Source organism: Neovison vison, chromosome 7 (assembly GCF_020171115.1).
Source record: "Neovison vison isolate M4711 chromosome 7, ASM_NN_V1, whole genome shotgun sequence".
Lineage (NCBI taxonomy): Eukaryota > Metazoa > Chordata > Mammalia > Carnivora > Mustelidae > Neogale > Neogale vison.
This window is the reverse complement of record NC_058097.1, coordinates 114,647,309-114,670,853: the sequence shown is the minus strand read 5'-3', so window position 1 is coordinate 114,670,853 and position 23,545 is coordinate 114,647,309. Positions and strand designations below refer to the sequence as shown.

Below are 23,545 nucleotides of genomic sequence, written 5' to 3'. Positions count from 1 at the left end.
AAATAAAAACAAAAACAAAAAACCAGAATGTGGTATATCCACACCATGGAACATCATTCCATCTTAAAAAAGAATGGAATTCTGACCCATGCTACAACAAGAATGAAACCTGAAAGCATATACTAAGTGAAATAACCCAGACACACAAGGACAAACTTAGAACAGTCAAATTCATAGAGACAGAAAGTAGAATGGTGGTTTCAGGGTGTGCAGGGAAGAAGGAATGGAGATTTATTGTTTAATTTATACAGACTTTCAGTTTGGGATGAAAGAGGTGATGGTGGCAATGATAATGTGAACGTACTTAATGTCACTGGATTGTACATTTAAAAATGGTTAAAATGCTAAATTTTATCTTGTGTGTATTTTACTGCAATGAAATGAAAAAAATGTTTGCTGGAGGAATGACCTTGCTTGTGTTTTAGGACATTCTCATTCCAGATGCCTAGAATATCAATCATCAACTTCTAGTTCCTCCAAGTCCTCACAAAAATAAAACAACAGAATTCCCTTACTGAATAAGTATACGTCAGGCATTATGCTCAGCATTTTGTGGGCATTATTTTATTTAATCTGCACAGCCACCTTGTAGGAGATATTGGAATCCCAACTTTATTTATTTTTTATTTATTTTTATTTTTTTAAAGATTTTATTTATTTATTTGACAGACAGAGATCACAAGCAGGCAGACAGGCAAGCAGAGAGAGGGAGAGGAGGAAGCAGGCTCCCTGCAGAGCAGAGAGCCCGATGCGGGACTCGATCCCAGGACCCTGAGATCATGACCTGAGCCCAAGGCAGTGGCTTAACCCACTGAGCCACCCAGGCGCCCCGGAATCCCAACTTTACAGATGAGGACATTGAGGCTCAATGATCCCATGACATTGAGGTCATGATCCCATGACCCCCTCCTGCCCAGCTGGCAAATAACTTGTGCAAGGTCCCCAGCTGATACATGGAACACTGGTGTTTGACTCTAAATTTTCTGCAAAACCCAAGCTATTTATCACTTTGCTGTGCTTCCTTGAAAGCCTCTCTCAAACCTGTGAGTCCCATGCTTTTGAAGATCAGGACAGAAGGTGGCCTCTGGTACAGTGTCCCCAAGCTTCTCCTAAAAAGAATACTGGCCAAGACTGTAGTGCCTTCTACTGTGCCTGAAAGAAAGTACTTTACATATAGTAACTCTAATCCTACGACAGGCATCGGAGGTGGGTACTATTTATTTAACTTCGTTTTACTGAAGAGGAAATGAGGCACAAGAAGGTTAACTAGCCTAAGTCACAAAACTGGGTAACATCCCAACAAAGTAGACTCCAGGGTCCCCATTTAAAAAAAACTTTTTTTTTAAGGATTTTACTTATTTGTTTGTCAGAGAGAGTGAGCACACAAGCAGGGAGAGAGGCAGGCAGAGGGAGAAGGCTCCCCGTTGAACAGGAAGCCTGATGTGGGACTTGATCCCTAAGGATCATGATCTGAGCTGAAGGCAGACCCTTAACAGACTGAGCCATCCAGGCACCCAACCCCCTCTTTTTTTTGTTTTTGTTTTTTTTTAAATATTTATTTATCTGGGGGGGGGAGGGCAGGAGAGGGAGAGAGAGAGAATCTCAAGCAGACTCCACACCCAGTAAGAAGCCCAACCCAGGGCTCGATCCCATGACCCTGAGATCGTGACCTGAGCTGAAATCAGGAATCCCAACCTTAACTGACTGAGCCACTCAGTCACCCCGAATCATTGACCTTTGAACCAGCCCCTACTCTATCTGGTTGATGCCCCTGGAGGGCAAGGTGACCAACTCTTGCTCTCCTCTGAATAGGACCTTATTCCCTTGTTCCACCTTTGTCTCATGATTGAAATGTCTGTGGGATGAAGGCATAAGTGAGCAAATAAGGGCTCCAGCTCCTTTCAGCTGAAGCTCTCAGCTTTGTCCAGAGGTCCTTTCTCACACCTCTGCCAGTTTATCTGACTTCATCTCTAACTTACAAATGAAGTAACTCACTTCTGACCGAAGTGTATGGGTTCTCCAAGGTTGCTTCCATTGATACCCACAGATCTTGTGCTTTCAGTCGTCTGCTTTGGTGAATTATTAGACTTTGTACTGACAGCACTTGTAAGCACAGACTTATGCATAGTGGACAAGATAAATGAATGAGGAGACAATTTTCATAAGACCCCAGGGCCTTCCTTATAATCCCCTGGTGGATTATTCTCTATTACCTCAAGTCCTCCTGTGCCAGAAACCTCACTCAGCTTTATCAGACTGGATCCAGCTCTCATCCTGAATCTTTGGGCGGTAAATGCCGTTACCACTTTTGGCTGAAGGTCTGAGCTTGGTTTGGGCTGCCAGGCATCCCTCAGCTTGCTGACCTCGGTCCCCAGTAGAATGGAATGAGTCAGAGCCCAAAAAAGGCCAGGGGAGTCTTCGGTGTATTGGAGGGCATCCACCTGCCCATCCACTCAGCCACCTGCCTATGTTTTTATGGAGAATCTAGTGTCAGGCGCTGTGAGGTATCCTTATTGGGAGTTACAGCACGCACAGATCTTGGAGCTGCTGAATATTCATGAGGGCAGAAGAAAGTCCAATGTTAGAGGGGGGAGAAATAGTAAGTCATGAATATTAATAAGGCAGGCCACATGCTGCAAGGAAGGCTCTGAATGCTAACGAGTAGATGACGTCGGGCCCGGCGCGTGCCAGCGGGCGGGTGCCCGAGCGCGGGCGCGCCCCCGAGGTCCCGGACACGAGCGCGGGGAGGGGGCGGAGGGGGCGGGGTGGAGGAGGGGAGCGGAGCCGGGCGCCGGCCGAGCTGCGGGGGGAGCGCTCGCTGGCTCGCCGCTGCCGCCGCCGCCGCCGCCGCGCTGTGCTCCGGCCGCTCCCCGCGGCCCGTGGATGGGGGTGTCCCGCTGAGCCCCGCGATATCCGCCTCCCTCCGCCAGGACCCGCACAGGTGCCGTCGCGGGGGGCGACCTTAGCCCGACCGACCCACTGCCGTGGGTGGGGGTTGGACGGACGGGGGTGGTGAAGGAGAGGCCCCGCGACGGGGGCTTCTCCGCCAGCAGGTCCGGGGACGCCGCAGCCCCGCGCCCCCATCCTGTCCCATCCTGGAATTGGAACGGAAGAGCCCCGAGGCCGTCGCCCTCCTGCCCAGCCCTTCAAGGGAGCGCAGCGCCCGGGCCGGGAGCTGTGGGATGATGGCCCTTCAAGCATCATCAGATCAGAGCCTGGGCCCCCCAGCCAGGCCTGGCGTGCGTGTGCGTGCGAGTGTGTGTGTGTGTGTGTGTGTGTGTGAGAGATAGAGAGAGAGAGAGAGAGACATTGAGAGAGAAGGGAGGCGCGGCGCGGGCTGGGGACTGGGGGAACCGGGAAGGTTGCCCGATGGTGTGGGGCAGTGGGACTGTACCTGATCCCTGGACCGTTATCCGGCCCGGCTACTCTTAAAACGCCCCCGAGTCATCTACGCCCCTAAGAGCCTGACCCCGCACCCGCCCGTGCCCCTCCCTGGGGTGTCGAGCCCGTCCCCCGGACCATGCATTCCTGCAGTGTCAGAACCGCTGGCAGCTGCCGCAGACGCTGCGGGAGCGATTGTTTTACTACGGAACAGGTCGGAGAAAGGACGAGGGTGGTGGTGGTTGGGGGGAGCGCTGCCCTCCGGTGGGCCCAGGGCCTCTGGGGCTCAGGGGCGCGAGGCTTGACAGAGCCCCAGGACGGGCGTGTTATCCCAGCCCTCTCTTCTTTTTTGCCTGTCCCTTCCCTTGTCGCCGCTGGACACTCGCGGAGCTCTCTGCCACTCCCGTGCCCTGCTCTTGTTTGGCCAAAGGGCTGTGGAGTCTGTGTGCGGCCTGCGCGGGCTGAGTCCAGCTTTCTTGGAGCGCCAGCCATTGTGCTGTTTGGAGAAGCCTTTCTTTACCCCAACGGACCCGGGCGGGGTTGGGAGGAGGGGGATGTGAAATGAGGGTAAATGGAGCAGCAGGAGGAGGAGGAGGAGGAGGAAGAGGGGGGAAAGCGGAACGCAAAGGGGTTGCTGACTTCTATGCAACAAAATACATTCGTTGTGGGAAGCTGTCACTGTCCGGTATCCTGGCTGGTTTTGCTGAGTAGCAGTGGGACAGCCTTGGTGAATCAGTGCAGGGCAGATTTTAGGGATGAGGTGGGTAAGGGGCTAGAAATAACTGATCTATGGGGTAGGTAATAGGAAGAAGGGGGGAGATGGACTGGGGCCTGTGTGGAGGTGCAGGGGCCCAGCTGGGGGGAGGCGATGGTGAATTCTCTGCTCCTGCTTTTCCCTGTTCAGCTCAGCAAAGCAGGGAGTGAAAATTTGTGACTGCAGCCCCAAGCTGCATCATTATGCTGCAAGGGGAGAGGCTTCTGTGTTTCCTACTGGGTCTCTGTGACGCTTGGAACCGTCTTTTCTTTTCCAAATTACACCATCTATCGGGAGCCAAAATAAATGGAGTAGATTATAGGACATAATCAAAGTCTAGTCCTGCAGGCTGTTATTGGATAGAGTGAAAAAGACAAGGTGACCCTTCCGCAGTTCCCTTTTCCTGCCATTCTTCCTGCCCTTTTTTTTTTTTTTTTAATCATTTGGGAAGTGTAGAGACAGGGGATAAGCTCTGAATTGCATTAACCCTAGCTTTTCAGGGAGGAGGCCTCTGAGATGAGCTGGGAGTGAAGACAGGGGAGAGCTTGTCAGGATGCAAGAGTAGGACATTTCAGTGGGAGTGCAAAGGCACCTCACCAAGGGAGAAGAGCAAGAGAAAGTGAGCTAAAGGAAGGACAGAAGGGGCACAGGTTCCCGAAGGGTGGCCAATGCCCTCTCAGAGGCCCCTCCTTGAGCCAGGCTCTCATGGCCTCTGCCGCAGCCTGGTCTTTCTACCAATACAAGGCTCGGTTTGGGTGTTGAGTGACTTCCAATTTCCAGTGCAGGCTTTCAGTTTTTGTTTCATCCCCACGTCCCCGGGTGGTCATTCACACAGAGCTTCTTGGCTCATGGGCGTGAATCGATGGACAGAAATCAGGCTATGACCATGTTTCAGAACTCTAGGGCTGTGCTATCCCGTTCTTGTTTTATAATCATTTAGGTGAATCCATTTCCTCCAGAGGCTGCCTGGGCTGAGGATAGGTGCTTTCAGCATAATCCTCCTGTTGCCAACACCCCAAACTCAGTCTCTGTCTTAGATTCTGGTTGGATCATTCTCTTGTTGCTGGTTAATAGTATGGACGGTGCCGTTTCAAACTAGCCCCCCCTCCCCGCCCCGTTGGTATCACTCTTTCCTGCTCCCCCTTCTCTCTTAGAGAAGAGTACAAATTTAAAGGAAATGTACATATCTGGAACATAAGGCAGTTAGCTTTCATGTCTCCCCGAAATGGGGCCCGTGTTCCAAGAACCTTTGACCAAATAAATAAAAAAGGTGATAAAATTTATTCAGCCATCGTTCTCCCATTTGATCAACATTTGGAGCATTGCACATAGACTGTCACGGCAGGGGGAATTTTTATTTTATTTTATTTTTTTAATTTTTTACTTGAAACACCCTCCCCCTACCTTTCCATGAAACCGAGTTATCCTTATTTTCCTAAAATCGTTGACATCTATTGGACACCACATATGCCATACATTGTGCTTAGCACTTTCAAAGATTATCTTCATTACTCTACAATATAACATTCAATTTAAAAACTATTTTATTTTATTTTTTAAAAAATATTTATTTATTTGAGAGAGAAAGAGAGCATGAGCGGGGGGAGGAGCAGAGGGAGAGGGAGAGAGAGAATCTTTTTTTTAAAGATTTTATTTATTTATTTGACAGACAGAGATCACAAGTAGGCAGAGAGGAGGAAGCAGGCTCCCCGCTGAGCAGAGTCCGATGCGGGTTCCATCCCAGGACTCTGGGATCATGACCTGAGCTGAAGGCAGAGGCTTTAACTCACTGAGCCATCCAGGCGTCCCCATCACAAAGTTCTTAACCATCACAGAGTTCTGCTCTAGTCCTCAACAAATCCCTCATCTGTTGTTGTTGTTTGTTTCTGTTTTTGTTTTTTTAAATTTAATTTAATTTTAATTTTCAATTTTCATTTTATTTATTTGACAGAGAGTGAGAGAGGGAATACAGGCTGGGGGAGGGAAAGGGGGAGAAGCAGGCTCCTGCCAAGCTGGGAGCCTGATGGGGGGGCTGGATCCCAGGAGCCCAGGATCATGACCTGAGCCGAAGGCAGATGCTCAATGACTGAGCCACCCAGGTGCCTCCAAATCCCTCATCTGTAAAGCCTTTCCTTGCTTCCTATTGTACTCTGTGACCTTTTCTCAACTTACTTTGGCACTCAGGGATTCTCAGTCTTTTTTTTTTTTTAAAGATTTTTAAAATTTTTATTTATTTAACAGACAGAGATCACAAGTAGGCAGAGAGATAGAGAAGAGGAAGCAGGCTCCCTGCAGAGCAGACAGCCCGATGTGGGGCTCGATCCCAGGACCCTGGGATCATGACCTGAGCCGAAGGCAGAGGCTTTAACCCACTGAGCCACCCAGGCGCCCCCTCAGTCTTTTTTGTGCTATTGGCTCCTTTGGCAATGTAGAGAAACCTATGGGATTCTCATCCAAATATGTTTTTAAGTGCATAAAAGATAGTTATAGTCAAAGAGCCCTTTTAGGGGTCTGTAGACTCTAGATGAAGAACCCTTGACTGCGAATTAGTTGCATATTGCTTTATAGTTCTGTTATCCAATATGGTAGCCACAAGCCACCTGTGGCTAGTCCAAATGGAAAATGTACAGTGAACACACGCTGGATGTCAAAGACTGAGTACGAAAAAGGAGTGGAAACTATCTCATTAATATTTTAAAATATAGATTACATTTTGAAATACAACCTTTGGGATATATTGGCTCAAATAAAATACATTATTAAATATTTTGTTAAAATTAAGATTGTTAATTAATAAGTTATTGAAATTAACTTCCAAAGCTATTAGCTCTACACCAACACCTTCATCTCCTAACAGATGAGAAAATCAGGACCCATGAAGCTTCTCACTTAGCCATGCATTGGCAGGTCTCTTTGGCTCTTGAGCATATGTTCTTTCCAAGATACCATACTGCTTTTATGTCTCTTTATTTTTATGTCTTATCATGTTGCCTTTGCAAACCATAAATACTTAGAATGTGTTTTGTTGAGATGTGATGGTAACTGGCTTAATCCCAGTACAATCCCAGTAAGAGCTGGCTCTGTCCTGGCCTGGTATGACCTTTGCCTCACTCATTTAGAGTTTAAGTTTTATAGACAGAGATGGACAACGGCACTTGCAGGGCAAACCCCATGGTTTTTGTTATCTGTTCGGTTCTCCTCAGGTGGTGGTTCCAATTTCAGCATCTCATTGGACCAGTAATCACACAGACAGGAGAGAAGAGTTTGGTTGCCTTTCCACATTATGGGGAAGGAAGTGGAATAGGGAGGGAAGGGTATGAGAGACAGTAATGCTGTACTGCTTGAAATGGAAAATGAGAAGCTGTACGTGGGGGACAAATGATCATTTCTCGTTGAGTGCACGTTGATTGATTGCCTAGCTGCAGAGCAGTGTGTGCTAGAAGCCATACGGGATGTCCAGAGATGTTTTTGCCCTTGAGGGATTGAAATTAAAATTGGGGAAGGACTTGGATATCCACATGGTTGGATATATCGTGGTCGAAGGCAGTGTATGAGGAGGAACAAGAGCCGTGGAAAAGAAAGCAGGCCTGAGTGTGCAGCCTTTCAGCGGGGTGTGCCAGAGATGGAAATGGAGGTTGGCTTTGGAGCACATGGGCAGTTAGCTGGGTCTCTCTCTTTCAGGATAACCAATCATTTGATCCGTTCCTTTAACCCCAGACAGAAGCTCTGTGTCTTAGAAGAGCTCAGGTGCTTGTTTGAAAGTCTCTATTGGTCTATGATTTATTGATGAGGGTAGTAATATCCAGGTCCATGAATTCTTATCCAAAACCCTTAGGGCCAGGCATTTTGAAAGCAGAAATAGAGTGCATATTCTACATACCGTCTCCTGGGGATTGGGGCAGCAATCGCCATAATTAAAAACATTAATATTTCTGCAGCAAAACACATTAAATGGAATAAATTAAAACCGTAAGCAACTTTAAATTCATGTAGATCAGCTTTAGTTGCCAAGTGAGGTCAGGTCAGGTTCTGCCACCAAATAAGTTATCAAAGACTTCTGGTTCTCAGAGCACATGGTGAAGAATGTGGACCTATGGTAATAATAATAATAATATTAAATGGAGAACATATGGAACAACAATGTTTATTATCTTCCAGATGCAGTTCTAAGCCCTTACCTGGGTTTACTCCCTTAATCTATCAGACAATCCCTTGCAGATGATTATTTCTTGAGAAAAAAACAAAAGGAAGCCCAGAGAATTAAGCAGCTTGTCCAGCTACAACTTGTCAGGGTCAGAACAGGATGCAAACCTAGGCAGTCTGGTCTTAACCACTCTGCTTTGTGTTTTGGAGCAGGGAACTGGAAGCAGGCATGTCTCCAAAGTTTTCTCCACTTAGGTTACTCACACAGATGGCTCTATTTGAACATCTCCCGTGTATAACAGTGAACGGCCACGATGGATGCCTGGCAAGCGGAATCTTCTTTCTTTTTTATTTATTTATTTATTTTTAATTTAATTTAATTTTTTTTTAAAGATTTTATTTATTTATTTGACAGAGAGAAATCACAAGTAGATGGAGAGGCAGGCAGAGAGAGAGAGAGAGGGAAGCAGGCTCCCTGCTGAGCAGAGAGCCCGATGCGGGACTCGATCCCAGGACCCTGAGATCATGACCTGAGCCGAAGGCAGCGGCTTAACCCACTGAGCCACCCAGGCGCCCCTCTTTTTTTTTTTTTTTTTTTTTTAAAGATTTTATTTATTTATTTGACAGAGAGAGATCACAAGTAGGCAGAGAGGCGGGCAGAGAGAGAGAGGAAGAAGCAGGCTCCCCGCCGAGCAGAGAGCCCAATGCGGGACTCGATCCCAGGACCCCGAGATCGTGATCTGAGCCGAAGGCAGCGGCTTAACCCACTGAGCCACCCAGGCGCCCCCGGAATCTTCTTTCTCAGAGGGATCTAGAGCCAGGGACGACTTGGTTATGGCTCCCCAGCAGAGCTGTCACAAAAGGCCAGCCCAGCTCACGTTACCTTGTTTATTTCTCCTAGATCAACTGAGAGTTGCTGTTGTCCTCTTGCTGGGCAAGAATGGAGGCCCCGCTGGTGAGTCTGGATGAAGAGTTCGAGGACCTTCGGCCCTGCTGCTCAGACAACCAGGAGGAGAAACCACAGTGTTTCTACGGCTCATCTCCCCACCATCTAGAGGACCCCTCCCTCTCTGAGCTGGAGAATTTTTCTTCTGAAATAATCAGCTTCAAGTCCATGGAGGACCTCGTGAATGAATTTGATGAGAAGCTCAATGTCTGCTTTCGGAACTACAACGCCAAGACAGAGACCCTGGCTCCCGTGAAGAACCAGTTCCAGATCCAGGAGGAGGAGGAGACCTTGCAGGACGAGGAGTAAGAAGTCTTAATTGCCCTCTGTTGCTTCCGACATGAGCCCTGTAGACTGGGGCTCCTTGACATGGACCTGGTTTCTGTCCATGGGTTCGTGTCACTCACACTTGCCTCTAGTGGGGCAGGGCCCCGGGAATTGCCAACATTACACTATTATGTCCCTGTACGGTGACCTGTAGAGCTTTCTTAAAATGGAAACCTTAAAGTAATGAAAGATTTTTAGAAAATAGGTTTTCTTTGATACAAAATGGAATTTTAGGAGCATGATCCATTTTAGAGCCTATCTTCAGTTTTCTTTCTTTTCTTTTCCCCTTTCCAAAAATTTATTTTGCACAAGCCTTCTATGACTCTTTTTCCTCATTAAAGCACACATTTTACTTTGCTTGCATGTGGAGCTGTTTCCCTTATTATTTCTAGTAGCTTTAATTACATAAACTAGAATTCTTAACCCTTAGAAGGCTTACTTTCTGGTGAAAAGGAAGAAGTAAACAATGGTAAAGTCTTTGTTATAATAGCATTCTTCAGACTGACAAATTTAGGGATCCATTTAGTAATTTCTAGAAGCACATGTTGTAGGATTTTTGCCTTCGGTGCCCGCCGTTCTTGGTCACACCGCTTTGAAGAATGAAGAGGTAGACGGGGCAGAGTTGAGGGCAGCAAAGCAAGGTTTTTTTTTTTTTTAAGATTTTATTTATTTATTTGACAGAGAGAGATCACAAGTAGGCAGAGAGGCAGACAGAGAGAGAGGAGAAAGCAGGCTCCCCACTGAGCAGAGAGCCCGATGCGGGACTTGATCCCAGGACCCTGAGATCATGACCTGAGCTGAAGGCAGCGGCTTAACCCACTGAGCCACCCAGGCGCCCCAAAGCAAGGTTTATTGAGTGATAGTACAAAGCTCCCAAAGAAGGAGGGGACCCGAGAGGGTTGCCCTTTTTTTATTTAAAGATTTTATTTATTTATTTGAGAGACAGAGGAGCACAAGCAGTGGGGAGGGGCAGAGGGAGAGGGAAAAGCAGACTCCCCGCTGAGCAGGGAACCTGATGTGGGGCTTGATCCCAGGACGCCTGAAATCCTGAACTGAGCCAAAGGCAGACACATAACCAACTGAGCCACCCAGGTACCTCTTCAGTTTTCTTTATATCAGTAGTAATCCACCCAGATATTAGAAATAAGGACCAGAAGAAAAATTAATTAACAGTGACAGATTCCTGGGGCCCCTGGGTGGCTCAGTGGGTTAAGCCTCTGTCTTCGGCTCAGGTCATGATCTCAGGGTCCTGGGATCGAGCCCCACATAGGGCTGTCTGCTTAGCAGGGAGCCACCCCCTACCCCTGCCTCTCTGCCTACTTGTCATCTCTCTCTGTCAAATAAATAAATAAAAATCTTAAAAACTAAACAAAACAAAACAGTGACAGATTCCAACAAATTGCTTTGAGAAACAGCAGAATTATGAAAATCACCTGTTTACAAACCCTCCTCAGGACTGGAAAATCATCTACAAGTGTTAAGATATGTCCGAACCAGAAACCATACTAACTGAGAGCCCAGGGAATTACTTTGGGCACAATAAAGGTGACATTAGGTGATGTGGCTTTTGAGTATACAGAGTCCCTGGGTCACTTACTAGCCACTCCTGGGGTCTTAACTGTAGTCAAGAAAAGGGCTTTGAGAAAAGTGCTGTATGAGGAGTGACAAGAAAAAGACGAAGGGGATAATTTGGCACATAAATTAAAGAAGGGTGTTTTAGGCACTTAGTAAAAATAGGCCTGAATTCCTATAGAGATAAAATAAGTATCAGTTGTTCTTAAGGGATCACACATGTAGTTTTTTGGAGCAACCAGGTTTTGGTTTCTCTTTTTATGAACTTGAGCCGGGGAGGGGAACCGTTGCCCATAAATAAGTGGGATAAAACGGCGTGTCCTAGACAAGGGAGCCTGACCAGTGTGGGAGATAGTTGCTGACTTGATGACCCTGTGAGTGTACCGGGACTCTGTGTCTGTCTGTCTCACTCACTATTATACCCCCATGTCTAATGTAGGGCTTGGTGTGTTGTAAGTAATCCAGGAATATTTTTTGAATGAAATACTGAATATTAAATGAATTGGGTGAGCAATAATGGCCATCCTCGTAGGTAAAGGTAGTGCATTTCCAGATCCACACCATTTCCTTTTCTCCTTTTTAATTAATGTTGGCCTGAAGTCATGATCAGAGAGAACATTTTACTCTGGTGACCAGTACTGTAACTGTGAGCTCTGTGTTTAAATTCAGTTTTAAGTTTGAAACTGACTCTTCTTAAATGCCGAGCCTGTTATAATTTGTTAACTCCTGTAAGTCGAAAAAGAATGGCTCTGGGGCTTTATTATACCGAATTTTTTTTTTCACTGCCTGGTGCAATGAACTAGAAATACAAAGACTGTGAATTATAATTTTCTTACTCCTGCTAACTCACTGTGTGACCTTGGGCTAGTCACTTAACTCCAGTCGACTGCGTGGGTCCTCATCTCTGAAACCTCCAGAGCTCAATCTTGATGAAGCGGGGCTAAGAACTCGGAAAGACCCTAATTCCTTAACTCACCCACAATGACATTTTAAGATGCATCCCATGCCTTTTGCTTCCAACAAATCATTTCTTCCCAATCTAACGAACCCTGCCTCCCCCGCTCCCTGCTGCCTCATTAAGGACGAAGACCCAGTGAACTGGTTCTTGCTCTCTTCTAGCACATTAGCAGAGGCCACTCAATGTTAATTACCATCACATGGGGTTATTGGTCCGCTCACCCTGATTTTTCTGTCTTGCCTGCCTCATTGACTGCTTCAGCTAAAAGACCGAATGTTGAATAGTTCCTTAGAGAGAAGGTACAGTTTGGGGATAGCGTAGAGGGAGGAAGCCGGGAAGAGAGAAATTAGCACTGTGCTTTCTAAGCAGTCCATGTATCTAAGCCTTTCCAACTTAAAATAAAAATCAGAGTTAAATTGCACATTTTGTCTAGAGATATCTACCCGGACACTATAAAATTATAAACTATAAAATTATGATGGAGAAAGGAAAAAGATAATTTAACATCTAATTTGGTTATGATTCTCCTGAGCATAGCTTGTGAACTTGCCTAGTTTTGGTAGTGGAATGGGTGTTTCATCCAACCAGACTACAAGTGTTTCAGCTGGGTTAGAGCTAAATAATAGAAACATAAAACAAAAGCTGTGTTGTTCTTAGTCAAGCTAACCTCCTTAAAGATAGCACAAGTCATAAAGCCAGTGCGGTAATTCCCTTTAAAGTTGGATTTCTTTAAAAAAAAGAAAAAAGTTTGGATTTCTTTCCTTCCCGTGTGGAACCATTTGGCCAATAGGTAGTTGGCTGAGATGTCAACTCCGATTCGTCAGGCCGTGGAAGTTTTAGGCACTACACGAGTCAAATTTGAATAGTTATTTCCTGGCTGTAAATTTAGAAACTTCCAGAATCTATTCTTTGCCCGTGTGTGATCATCCTTTCCTTTGTCATGAGAGATTGAACTGGGAGGCTAGAGACCTCAGCCCACCGCCTGCCTCACTGGGGTTCTGATCAGTCCTCTTACTGGCACCCAGGACACTGAGGGTCCAGACATGTGGGAACAATCAGTTTCCTGCTCCTCAGATAGAATTGTTGGGTTAAAGCTGTTAAAAATAAAGTCCATGTGGGGTCATGCCTATCTGGCTCGGTCCGGAAGAGCAGGCGACTCTTGACCTCGGAGTTGTGAGTTCGAGCCCCGTGTTGGGTGTAGTGATGCCTTAAATAAGTAAAAACTTAAAACCAAGTAAAGTCCACACAGTAAATAAATACCACGTAGTCGGCTATACTTGAGGCTGAAGACAAGTAAATACCGAATATGCAGGACAGGGAAAGCTGACGGGTAACTGATTTTTAGGAACTTTGTCTTCTCAGAAGTTCAGTTTCCCCAGAGGGCAGCGGTAGTATTGATTCTATTTAAGTCCTCGAAAGAATTTAAAAGTTGTTCAAAGCCAGTACGTGCATATAATAATTGCTAAGTATTAACTGTGAAACAAGCATTAATATACTCAAAGGAACACACACCAAAGCGAGGCTGTTGGCCTGGCTGGACACGAAACACTGGCGGGAGGGAGGAGCCAGCCTCAAGGGTATTAAGGGAAAGGTTATCAAGTCGGAATTCTAATAAGCCCTTTAAGCCTAGCTGCCCGCCGTATTGTCCAGAATAGGTACAAAGAGGCGTGGGTGGGTGGGTGCGTGTGTGTGTGTGTGTGTGTGTGTGTGTGTGGCAGGACTCACGTAGCCTTGACGGCCATATTGCCAGTAGACCCAGATCTCTGTTATCCGTGTCTTGTCCTGCTCAGTCCCTCACACTCTGCCTGTGTCCATTTCCGAATTCCCAGCCCTCTGTGGTGAAAGATGGTTTAGTCAGTCCACAGGCACCTCGCTAAGCCCAGGCCATAAACCATGCACACGCAGAGCAGCATAACGACGGGAATTAAGGCAACCTGTTTAATCTTGGCTGTGTGAGAACAGATCTAGAGGTAACATTGGGAGTCTCCCTTCCCCAAGATAAGAGTCGGAAGCAGGGTGCTTCTCCGGGAAGTAGACGTTCACAGTCCTCCTCAGGGTGCCTGTAAAAGGGAAAGTGTTCATTCCCAAGGCTCCTGCTTGTGGGGAAATATGTAGCCTCTCTGGGGGAGAAAGCCCTTCCCCTTCTCTTCCTCAGAGAAAGCTTTGTGTTTCCCTCCCTCCACTGGCTCTTTGCTCCCTCTCCTGCTCCCGTGGCTGCCGCCAGTGTTTCTGCCCTTGCCTTCTATGTAACCTTTGCTGGGGCAGGAGAGCTAGACAGGAAGCCGTCACATAGCCCCTGCTGCCCCTGCCATCGCTCCTTTTGGAGACCGATGAAAGCACCCTGTTTAAGGAAAATGGAGTTCGAGATCTTTCACTCAGAGCCACTTTCTAAACTTCTGTTCTAGCTCGTGAGTGGGAACTTGGTATATTATTCTGATGCCCGTGCCAGTGCCAGTAAAATTACAAAGAACTGGAATAGTTACGTGGTTAGGTATATAAGCTCTGTAGCTCTATTGCCCGGTTTCAAATCCCACCTCTGTCTTTACTGGCTGTGTGACTCTAGACAAGTTAACGGACTTCTCTGTTTCAGTTTTTATTCCCCACTCCTTAAGATCTGCCTTACAGAGTTGTGAGGAAGAAATGAATCCATCCACACAAAGGTTTAGGAGAGTACCTGGCTTATGGTCAGTGCCCATTAAGGGTTGGCCGTTATTATTGTGGCTTGGGCACTGACTACGCGTAGGGGTGTGGCGTATGTGAGCAATTACAGAGATAAGAGTCACTCTGTCTTAAAGGTTGTTTATGAGCCCCAAAGGGTAAAGAGTGCTTCAGAAAAGAAGAAGAAAATTTGGACAGAACAGGAAAGAATGAGGATGGCTTGAAATCCCAAGGAGATCAGGGTGTGGGGAATCATCCCTAAAAATCTAGAATTGGAAGATGAAATCCAGAATATGTCAGTGAAGGCTCACATGAGGAAAGCTGCCACGCCCTCCATGATTTGACAGAGTCCCTACTTGTTGTTTTAAGAATGCAGGCAGTTTCAAGGTCATTGGCAAGTGTGTGGTTCATTAAAGTTCCCAGCTTCTATCCAGCCTAGAAGAGGCACAAAAGCCTCCTGCCTATTTTGGGCTTTGCTGAATATCATTTTTCCAGGCGCTTGCTGTAGGGAGAACTTGAAGGTCAATGCCCACAGGCTTGTTGTCGATTCTCCGCAGCAGAGAAGGTAACACAGCCATGTTAAGGGGGAGTCCCCCGCTGGCCTTCCCGGTGTGGGGCTTGGAGTTTTGTCCTGGAAACAGGAAATCGTGTTTGCCTCTTGGCTTTAGAATGCTACTGAGACTTGCGTTAGCATTAGGCTGGATTAATGAAGCTCTAATGGTGCCTGATGGAGATTGGATTATCACGCATATTTAAGAAGCAGACACTGAAATCCTGCTGAATGGATGTCTAATGAACACTTGATGAGTCCTCTCAAAGTGCTTTCTTGTAATTGTAGGAAAATAACAGAATAAGCAGATCACCTGCGCACAGCTCTGAAACTGTGTTTTCTTGAGTTCCTTCAATGTGCCTCATGACCGGTTGTATACCTTGTGCACTAGGAAAGTTTCTTTGCTTCTATGCCCATAAATCATATATCATTCTGGATTTTACGTATGTTAAGAGCACTCACCTGTTCACATTTCAAATGTCTGTGCTCCTGTCCGTCCTGCACTTGCCTTTTCAGCCTGGATTTTGTCATGTTTTGAATTTGATCCATATGTATACTTAGTTGCTTATTTTTAAATGGTTATTTCTTTATATTAGTCGATCTAAATAAAATGTACCTTCTTAAAAAAAAATGTACCTTCTTAGACCTTGTTTTCGTAGGTATCACTCATGTTTGGCATGTGTAAGCACCTGAGGGAAGATTGCATAGAGCCCCCCTTTATCATTAGCTAATGTTAGCCAATGCCACTGGCTGCCGTGGACGACATTATTTTAGGAGCTTGATTTAATGATTTTTGTTAATCTCTCGGTGTTGACTCATTTGTTTATTATTTTTATTTTTTAAGATTTTATTTATTTATTTGACAGAGAGGGACACAGCAAGAGAGGGAACACAAGCGGGGGCAGTGGGAGAGGGAGAAGCAGGCTTCCTGCTGAGCAGGGAGCCTGCATGGGGGCTTGATGCCAGGACCCTGAGATCAGGACCTGAGCTGAAGGCAGACACTTAACGACTGAGCCATCCAGGTGCCCCTCATTTGTTTATTTTCCGGTGTGTGAGAATTTGTGACTTTAGGTAATTTCCCCTAACCCCCTCTCTTCCACTACGCCCTGCCCAAGAAATCTTTCTGAAATAAGTGAATTAAATGGCATGAGTTGTAGGAAAGGGTTTCTTATAATGTACATATTGGAATTTTTAAAAGTAACGTAATAAAGGGAGCCCCATCTTCCCTCACAAAAACCAGTTGTTAGAGGTGTATTGATTGATTCCTTTCCTACATTTGCCTTAGAGTGTCCATGACGGAGACTTACATTGCTAGAGCGCGGGATCGTGCCACCCGTGGGCTCGCTAGAGCATTCTGGGTAGTAAGTAAGCATGAACAGGGCATGAACTCCTTAGCTACGTTAGAGGTCAAGGTCATTCTTGACCATTTAGTTGATTTGCAGTCAATAAAATTGAAATGCATCTGAACTTTATGATGGCCCTGATCTTAATGAGATTCAGCCAGAAAATCTGCCCTGATGTCCATCTGTGTGTTTGTCTATCATCTGTGTATCTATCAATCTATCAATCTATCATGATCTTCCTCTTTCTCTCTGTCTTCTTCACCCATAGGAAAGGAAAGGAATCATGGGCATTTCTTAGCTTCATGACACATGAACTATTTGGTGGAGGGGCAGATTTATTTTCAGGGGCAATTTATTTTTTGCCAGAATTGGCTTGATTGTACTCTACCATGTGTATCTCAATGGTGAGAAAGCCCTCTTCTTTTAAGCAAACACCTTTCATGCTGAAGCCCCTGGCCGGCGTCCATTCTCTTGGCTCTTTCTCTCCTGGTAGTGCCTCTAATTCCGTTTTTTAAGCTGCTTTGCTCTCGCATGCTGGAAGGCAGATGACCTCAGCCTGGCACACACAGAAGCCTCTCTCCTCCCCTGGCCCAGCTCTTCCTTCCTCCAGGCGGGGCCAGGCCACAGATGTGTGCTAATGAGAGCTTCTCTTTGTTCACAGGGTTTGGGATGCTCTGACAGACAATTACATCCCTTCACTCTCAGAAGACTGGAGGGACCCAAACATGGAGGCTCTGAACGGCAACAGCTCTGACACGGAGGTACCTCTCTGGGGCCCCTTGCTTCATAAAGCTCGAGAAGATATAGATTCCAGCTAGGAAAACATTCAGTAATTCAACAGTCTTCCCCATTAGGTCATGAAGCCCAGCAGTAGCTCCCAAGCATTGCTGGGAAGGCAGGAGTTGCAGAGGAGGTAGAGAATAAGAGGAGGAGACCTCCGATGTGTACAAGGGGATTCGAATGGCTGTCGGTGAAAAGTGTCAAAGCAAGTTGCTGTGGTTGATCTGTGTCCTGCACCGTGCGAAATAAGGGGGGGTCTGAAGTAAGAGGAGGAGAGTGACTATGACATTTCCCTGTGTGCAAATATGAATGGTTTAAAAAAATATATCAGGTTTTCCTATCTAAAATGAATAGTTCAGTCCCACCAAAACCAAGATGGCAAATATTGATACACTTGTGGCAAGGTCAAAGCCTGGCTAACGATCAGAGCTGGGCCCTAGACATTAGGGAGGTGGTCACTCCATGGGGAGTGGCCAGTGAGACATTTCTAGACTCAACCTGTAAGACCCGCGGATCCCCTTACCCAAGAATTCAACACTGCCACAGGATGCAAACAGCAAGAGGTTCTTTATTGTAGCGCAGGCGCCTGCGGGTGGTCAGCAGCTCCTGCTAGCTGAGCACACCAGGCTGGGGTGGTGCAGGATTTTTATAGACAGGTACAAACAAGTTTTGGATGGGGCAGGGCTGATTGGCTGACAATTTGAACATTTGAAAAAGGCATACTTGGTGTTTGCGGATTGGCTTTGGAGGACCCGCGCGCGCGAAGAAAAAGGCGGTAAGGGGGAGTGAGGAGGGGGAGTTGGACCTTATTACTCAGCAGAGATGCATCCTGCCTACGTGACTATGTGGCCCCCTGCCTCCTGCCTACGTGACTATGTGGCCCCCTGCCTATGTCTCGGCTATTAGCAGAAGGTATCTTGTTCAAACAGGAGACCAGTGTCACACCCTAAAAGCCAAGCGGTTATAAGAAGGCAAAAGAGCAGTTAATTAGTTAACTGGGGGAAGGGTCTTTCAAACCAAGAAGATGTTTAAGCAGCTGAACCTGAGTCACATTCGTGCTTACTGATGCCAAAGACGAAAGTAACCTCAAGGTTTCTGAATAAAGAGAATATACTTGTTTTGAGTTGATTTGCATGGGCTGACAAGTGACATTTCAGAAGATCCAAATGGCCCTTCCTAGCTGAATCTACTGTGTAGAAAAAAAAAATCATTTAATGGCTCCATCCTTCCTAAAAGCTGATTTCTGCCTTTCTTAGTTTTCTAGTTTCAGCTAAAGGAAATTTGATGATTTCTTACCAGGAAGGGCTGTCACAGCCATGTGGGCTCAGCAAATGAGGGAAGGGGAGGTGGATCTCATCTTCCTAGGTCCTCCAGAATTGAGTTCAAGGGAAGGAATGAGAGATGCATTTTCCTTACCGGGCGATATTTCTGCAGATCATTGCCCCAAAGAGCACAGCAAAGAGATCAACAGCGGGCTGATTTATTGAAAAGGTGGCTATACATCCTTAGCCCTTTTAATAATTAGCAATCCAAAATTCTCAAAACCTCAGGGTTTCATGGATGGGGCAGGTAAGGTGGTGACTTTGACACTAGGCTATTCGCGACAATCCTACTCAGTGTGGATAGAGGAGGCTGCATCCCAAGTCGCCTTTTGGCTCCCGACCGCTTGTTTTCTCTTGCGGTGCTAATACGCATCCTTGCCCCAATGCAAAGGACAAGGGGATGACCATGGAGTAAATCTCGTTACTGCAATGAAATCAGGTCCATCATGGCGCAAAAGGCAGATTTTGCTTTCTTATCTCTTTTGCCACATTTTCAACTCATTCTGTGGACTAAGCCATAGGATGTGAAGATAGCCTGCCCTTCAGAAGGTTTCTAATTTATCCTCATTTGCAGATTTCCCTCAAGAGGGTTAATATTTCAAGGCAAATTGAATGACCCTGAGAAGGATGATCTTGAGTTCGACTCCTTGTGAAATTTCTTCCATCCAACCCATGGGAAAATGACAGGGTAGCCAAAGTGGATGGATTAAGGCTGTTTTATTTCATGTCCTTTTTTATCGGGATTCATTACAGTAGAAGCTCTTTTAACTGACCTCAGTTTAAATGATTTGCTAGATTAACCAGCGCTCTGTAGTCCTGTAAGAGAGCGGCCGACCCAGTGTCCTTGTCTTACTGAATGCACACAGCTGGTAGGCTGCTTCGAGCAAGTTCTCATAGTTCTTCTTCCACTTAAGTGGTTCATGGCCAGGAATCAGTTGTGTTTGCTCCCAAACCTCTTTATGCTTGTCCTTGGGACTCCAAGTAATGTAACCAAACATTACAGAAACTGTTGGATTATGACAGCAAAGAGAGTCATGTTTTGCTTTTTTAAAAATCAAAGTAACACATGTACAGTCTTTTTTTTTTAAGAAAAAATATTTTATTTATTTATTTGAGATAGAGTGAGAGCGAGAGCGAGAGAGCATGAGCCCGGATGGGGTGGTGGTGAAGGGCGTGGTGGGCAGAGGCAGAAGGAGAAGCAGACTCTCCATTGAGCAAGGAGCCTGATGTTGGACATGATCCCAGGTCCCTGAGATCATGACCTGTACTGAAGGCAGACGCTTAACTGACTGAGCCACCCGGATACCCCATATATACATAATCTTAAAAATCAGATAATACTTTAAAAATATTATAAGACTGGGGCGCCTGGGTGGCTCAGTGGGTTGGGGCCTCTGTCTTCGGCTCCATGATCTTGGGGTCCTGGGATAGGGCCCTGCATTGGGCTCTCTGCTTGGCGGGGAGCCTGCTTCCTCCTTTCGCCCTTCCTGCCTCTCTGTCTACTTGTAATCTCTGTCTATCAAATAAATAAATAAAATCTTTAAAAAATATATTATAAGACCTAAAGCCTCCCTCTGACCCCCAGCTGTTCCTGACTTGTCTTTCCCTAGGCCATAGGAGCCAGCACTTTTATTTCTTTTGGCATAGACCTCAAATTTTCTTTCTTTTCTTTTTTTTTTAAAAGATTTTATTTATTTATTTGACAGAGAGAGAGAGATTACAGGTAGGCATAGAGGCAGGCAGAGAGAGAAAGGGAAGCAGACTCCCTGCTGAGCAGAGAGCCTGATGCTGGGCTTGATCCCAGGACCCTGAGATCATGACCTGAGCAAAGGCAGAGGCTTAACCCACCGAGCCACCCAGGTGGCCCAGACCTCAAATTTTCTAAGTAACACATTTATATTGCTGCTTGCTCGATGATTAAAACCAACAGTTTGGGCTGTTAGTTTTTAACTTTATACTTTGGAAGATAAGATTTAATGCTTTCATACCTCCTCAAATATTCACACTTAGAATTCCACCTTCCAACAGAGGGTTGTCACCGATTTATAGTGAAATCAATACTAAATATATAAACTATCATAACTATGTAAATACAGTTTTTTACTGAATCATGTAGTGTTGTATAAGAATATTCTCTTATACAACCTTTTGCTTAGCCTGGAGTAAAGAATTATTATTTTTTTTTATTTGCTTGATTTTCTGTATATTTATCTATCAATAGTCCAACCCAGAACTCTTGAGTGAATTTTGAATCTCACAATATGGTTGAAAAAAAAAAAAAATCAGACATTCAGGGGTGCCTGGGTGGCTTAGTTGGTTGGACATCTGCCTTCAGCTCAGGTGGTGATCTCAGAGTCCTGGGATCAAGGGGCATAGAGGGTCCCTGCTCAGCGGGGAGCCTGCTTCCCCCTCTGCCTCTGCCCCCGCCCTTCCTAAATAAATAAATATATTTTTTAAAAAAACCAGACATTCTATCAATTCTTTTCTTTTCTTTTTTTGGTCTCGAAAATGTCCAAATGAGTATCTCCACCTTTGTACTATCAACTAGTCTGGTTGTATTCTAGGTCTGGTACACAGCTGTTGTGGGACTTTCCTTCACTTTCATCTGGGGGAAGACTTCCTGCCTCTCTCTCCTGTCCTTTGACTGATGAATTTTCTTTTAATCTTTCTGGGTATATTCCCTTGTTTTGGTGGGGAAAAAAAAGTCACTATATTCTTGAGAAAGGGTACAGAGGAATCTGTTTTTTAGAATATACTAGAATGTCTTTATTCTCCTGCCATAGACTAGATTGAGAGTTTGATTTAATAGTTATTTTAGGTTGCAAACATTTTTTTTACCTGGAATTCTGAAGGCATTGTTCTCTTATCTTCCAGCTTTCCCTTGCTGTTGAGAACTCAAATCCATTCTGATTCTTCTTTTATATGTGACTCTTTTATGGTTCTTTCTGAAAGCGTTTAGGATATTCTTTTGCCTTCCTTTTTTTAAAGATTTTATTTATTTATTTGACAGACAGAGATCACAAGTAGGCAGAGAGGCAGGCAGAGAGAGAGGAGGAAGCAGGCTCCCTGCTGAGCAGAGAGCCCCCATGTGGGGCTCCATCCCAGGACCCTGGGATCATGACCTGAGCGGAAGGCAGAGGCTTTAACCCACTGAGCCACCCAGGCGCCCCTCTTTTCCCTTTCTCATTTGAAATTTTCCGCTGATGTGCCTTACAGTGAGGTCCCCCTCTCCACGATTCAGTCTGCGTTATATATAGTGCGCCTTTCACCCTGGAAGCTCACAACTAAATTGTGGTATGTTTTCTTGTGTTATTTCTCTGAAGATGAATTATTTCTGTTTTCTGCCTCTATGGCGATGATTACATACGTAGTTCTCTCCTTTATTATGTAAATGTAATCAATGACATGAATTGATTCTCAAATATTGAGTCAGCCTTGTGTTCTTGAGATAAACCCAACTTGGTCATGGTGTATCATTCTTTCATTGTGTGGTTTTCTTTTTTTCTCATAGTTTTACTGAAGGATGATTGGAATACAATAAATGGCATATATTAAAGTATTCAATTTGATAAGTTTTGACATTTGTATACATCTGTGAAATCATCACCACAATCAAGATATCAAGAATATCTATTAACTACTCCCCTTCACCCCCCAATCTGCAGGCAACGCATTTCTGTCACTATAAATTAGTTTGTGTTTTCTAGAATTTTGTATAAATGGAATCATGCAGCAGAAACTCTTTTTTTTTTTTTTTTTGCAGATGGAGGGGTCTGGCTTTTAAAAACTCAGTATAATCATTTAGATATTCGTCTATTTTGTTGTTTAAATCAACAGTTAATCCCTTTTTATTGCCGAGGGCTGTTCCATTATAGAGATATAAAATAATTGGTTTACTCATTCACCTGTTGATGGACATTTGGGTTGTTTTTTTGAATATTGTAAATGCAGTGATTGTGAATATTCTTGCCTAAGTCTGCTTGTAGACGTATGTCTCTGTTTCTCTGGGATAGAAAACCTATGAGTGGAATGTTAGGGTCATAGGGTAAATGTATGTTTCACTTTTTAAGAATCTGTCAAACTCTTTTCCAGTTTGAGAGCTCCAGTTAGTCCACATCCTTGCCAACCCTTGTTATAGGCAGCCTTTTACATTTAGACATTGGAGTAGGCATATAGAGTACCTTATTTGGGTTAAATTTGCACTACTGAGCATCCTTTCATGTCCTTATTTATAATCTGTCTTTTTCAGTGAAGCGTGTGTCCAAGTCCTTTGCCCACTTTCTTAATGGGTTATGAGTGATCTTGTTAAGTTGTTATTATTCCTTATATTGAAAGGTAAAATGAGACATACTGAATTTTTTTTTAAGATTTTATTTGTTTATTTGACACAGAGAGAATGAGCACAAGTAGGGGGAGCAGTAGGCAGAGGGAGAAGCAGGCTCTCCGCTGAGCAGGGAGCCTGATGTGGGGCTCCATCCGAGGACCCTGGGAACATGACCTGAGCCGAAGGCAGACGCTTAACAACTGAGCCACCCAGGCACCCGAAGGCATACTAAATTTTTAAGAATTAATGTAAGTAAGATCAAATAGGACAGCACAAGCCCAAAGTGGTTAGGAGTTCTCCACCAACCGGAACTATAGAAAAGCTGGAAGCAAAGGAAGGAAAGTATTCAGTTTGCTATAGCTTAAATGGCTCTATTATTTGGGAAAGCCTAGTTGGCAGTCTGAGATTGGTTGCTCTTTGATTTGAATTCTTACCCTTGAGCCATTAAAGGCTTAGGTTTTGACTGGCTTGGAAATCTACTAAGGCA

The 23,545-nt window shown here is 45.2% G+C and overlaps 1 protein-coding gene across 4 annotated transcripts in view; it reads left to right on the top strand.

The window, feature by feature from the left end:
* Positions 1-2,855: 2,855 nt before the first annotated feature.
* FEZ1 (fasciculation and elongation protein zeta 1) overlaps positions 2,856-23,545 on the top strand; it is a 46,629-nt gene continuing 25,939 nt past the window's right edge. For 3 of the 4 annotated variants that reach the window (XM_044258146.1, XM_044258144.1, XM_044258142.1), the window contains exons 1-3: positions 2,856-2,941; positions 9,180-9,529; positions 17,294-17,393. In XM_044258146.1, the coding sequence (XP_044114081.1) occupies positions 9,219-9,529; positions 17,294-17,393 (411 nt within the window). In that variant the 5' untranslated portion in view covers positions 2,856-2,941; positions 9,180-9,218. Of the gene's footprint in view, positions 2,942-3,301; positions 3,596-9,179; positions 9,530-17,293; positions 17,394-23,545 lie in introns of those variants that run through there. The other variant, XM_044258143.1, reaches the window with a different exon arrangement.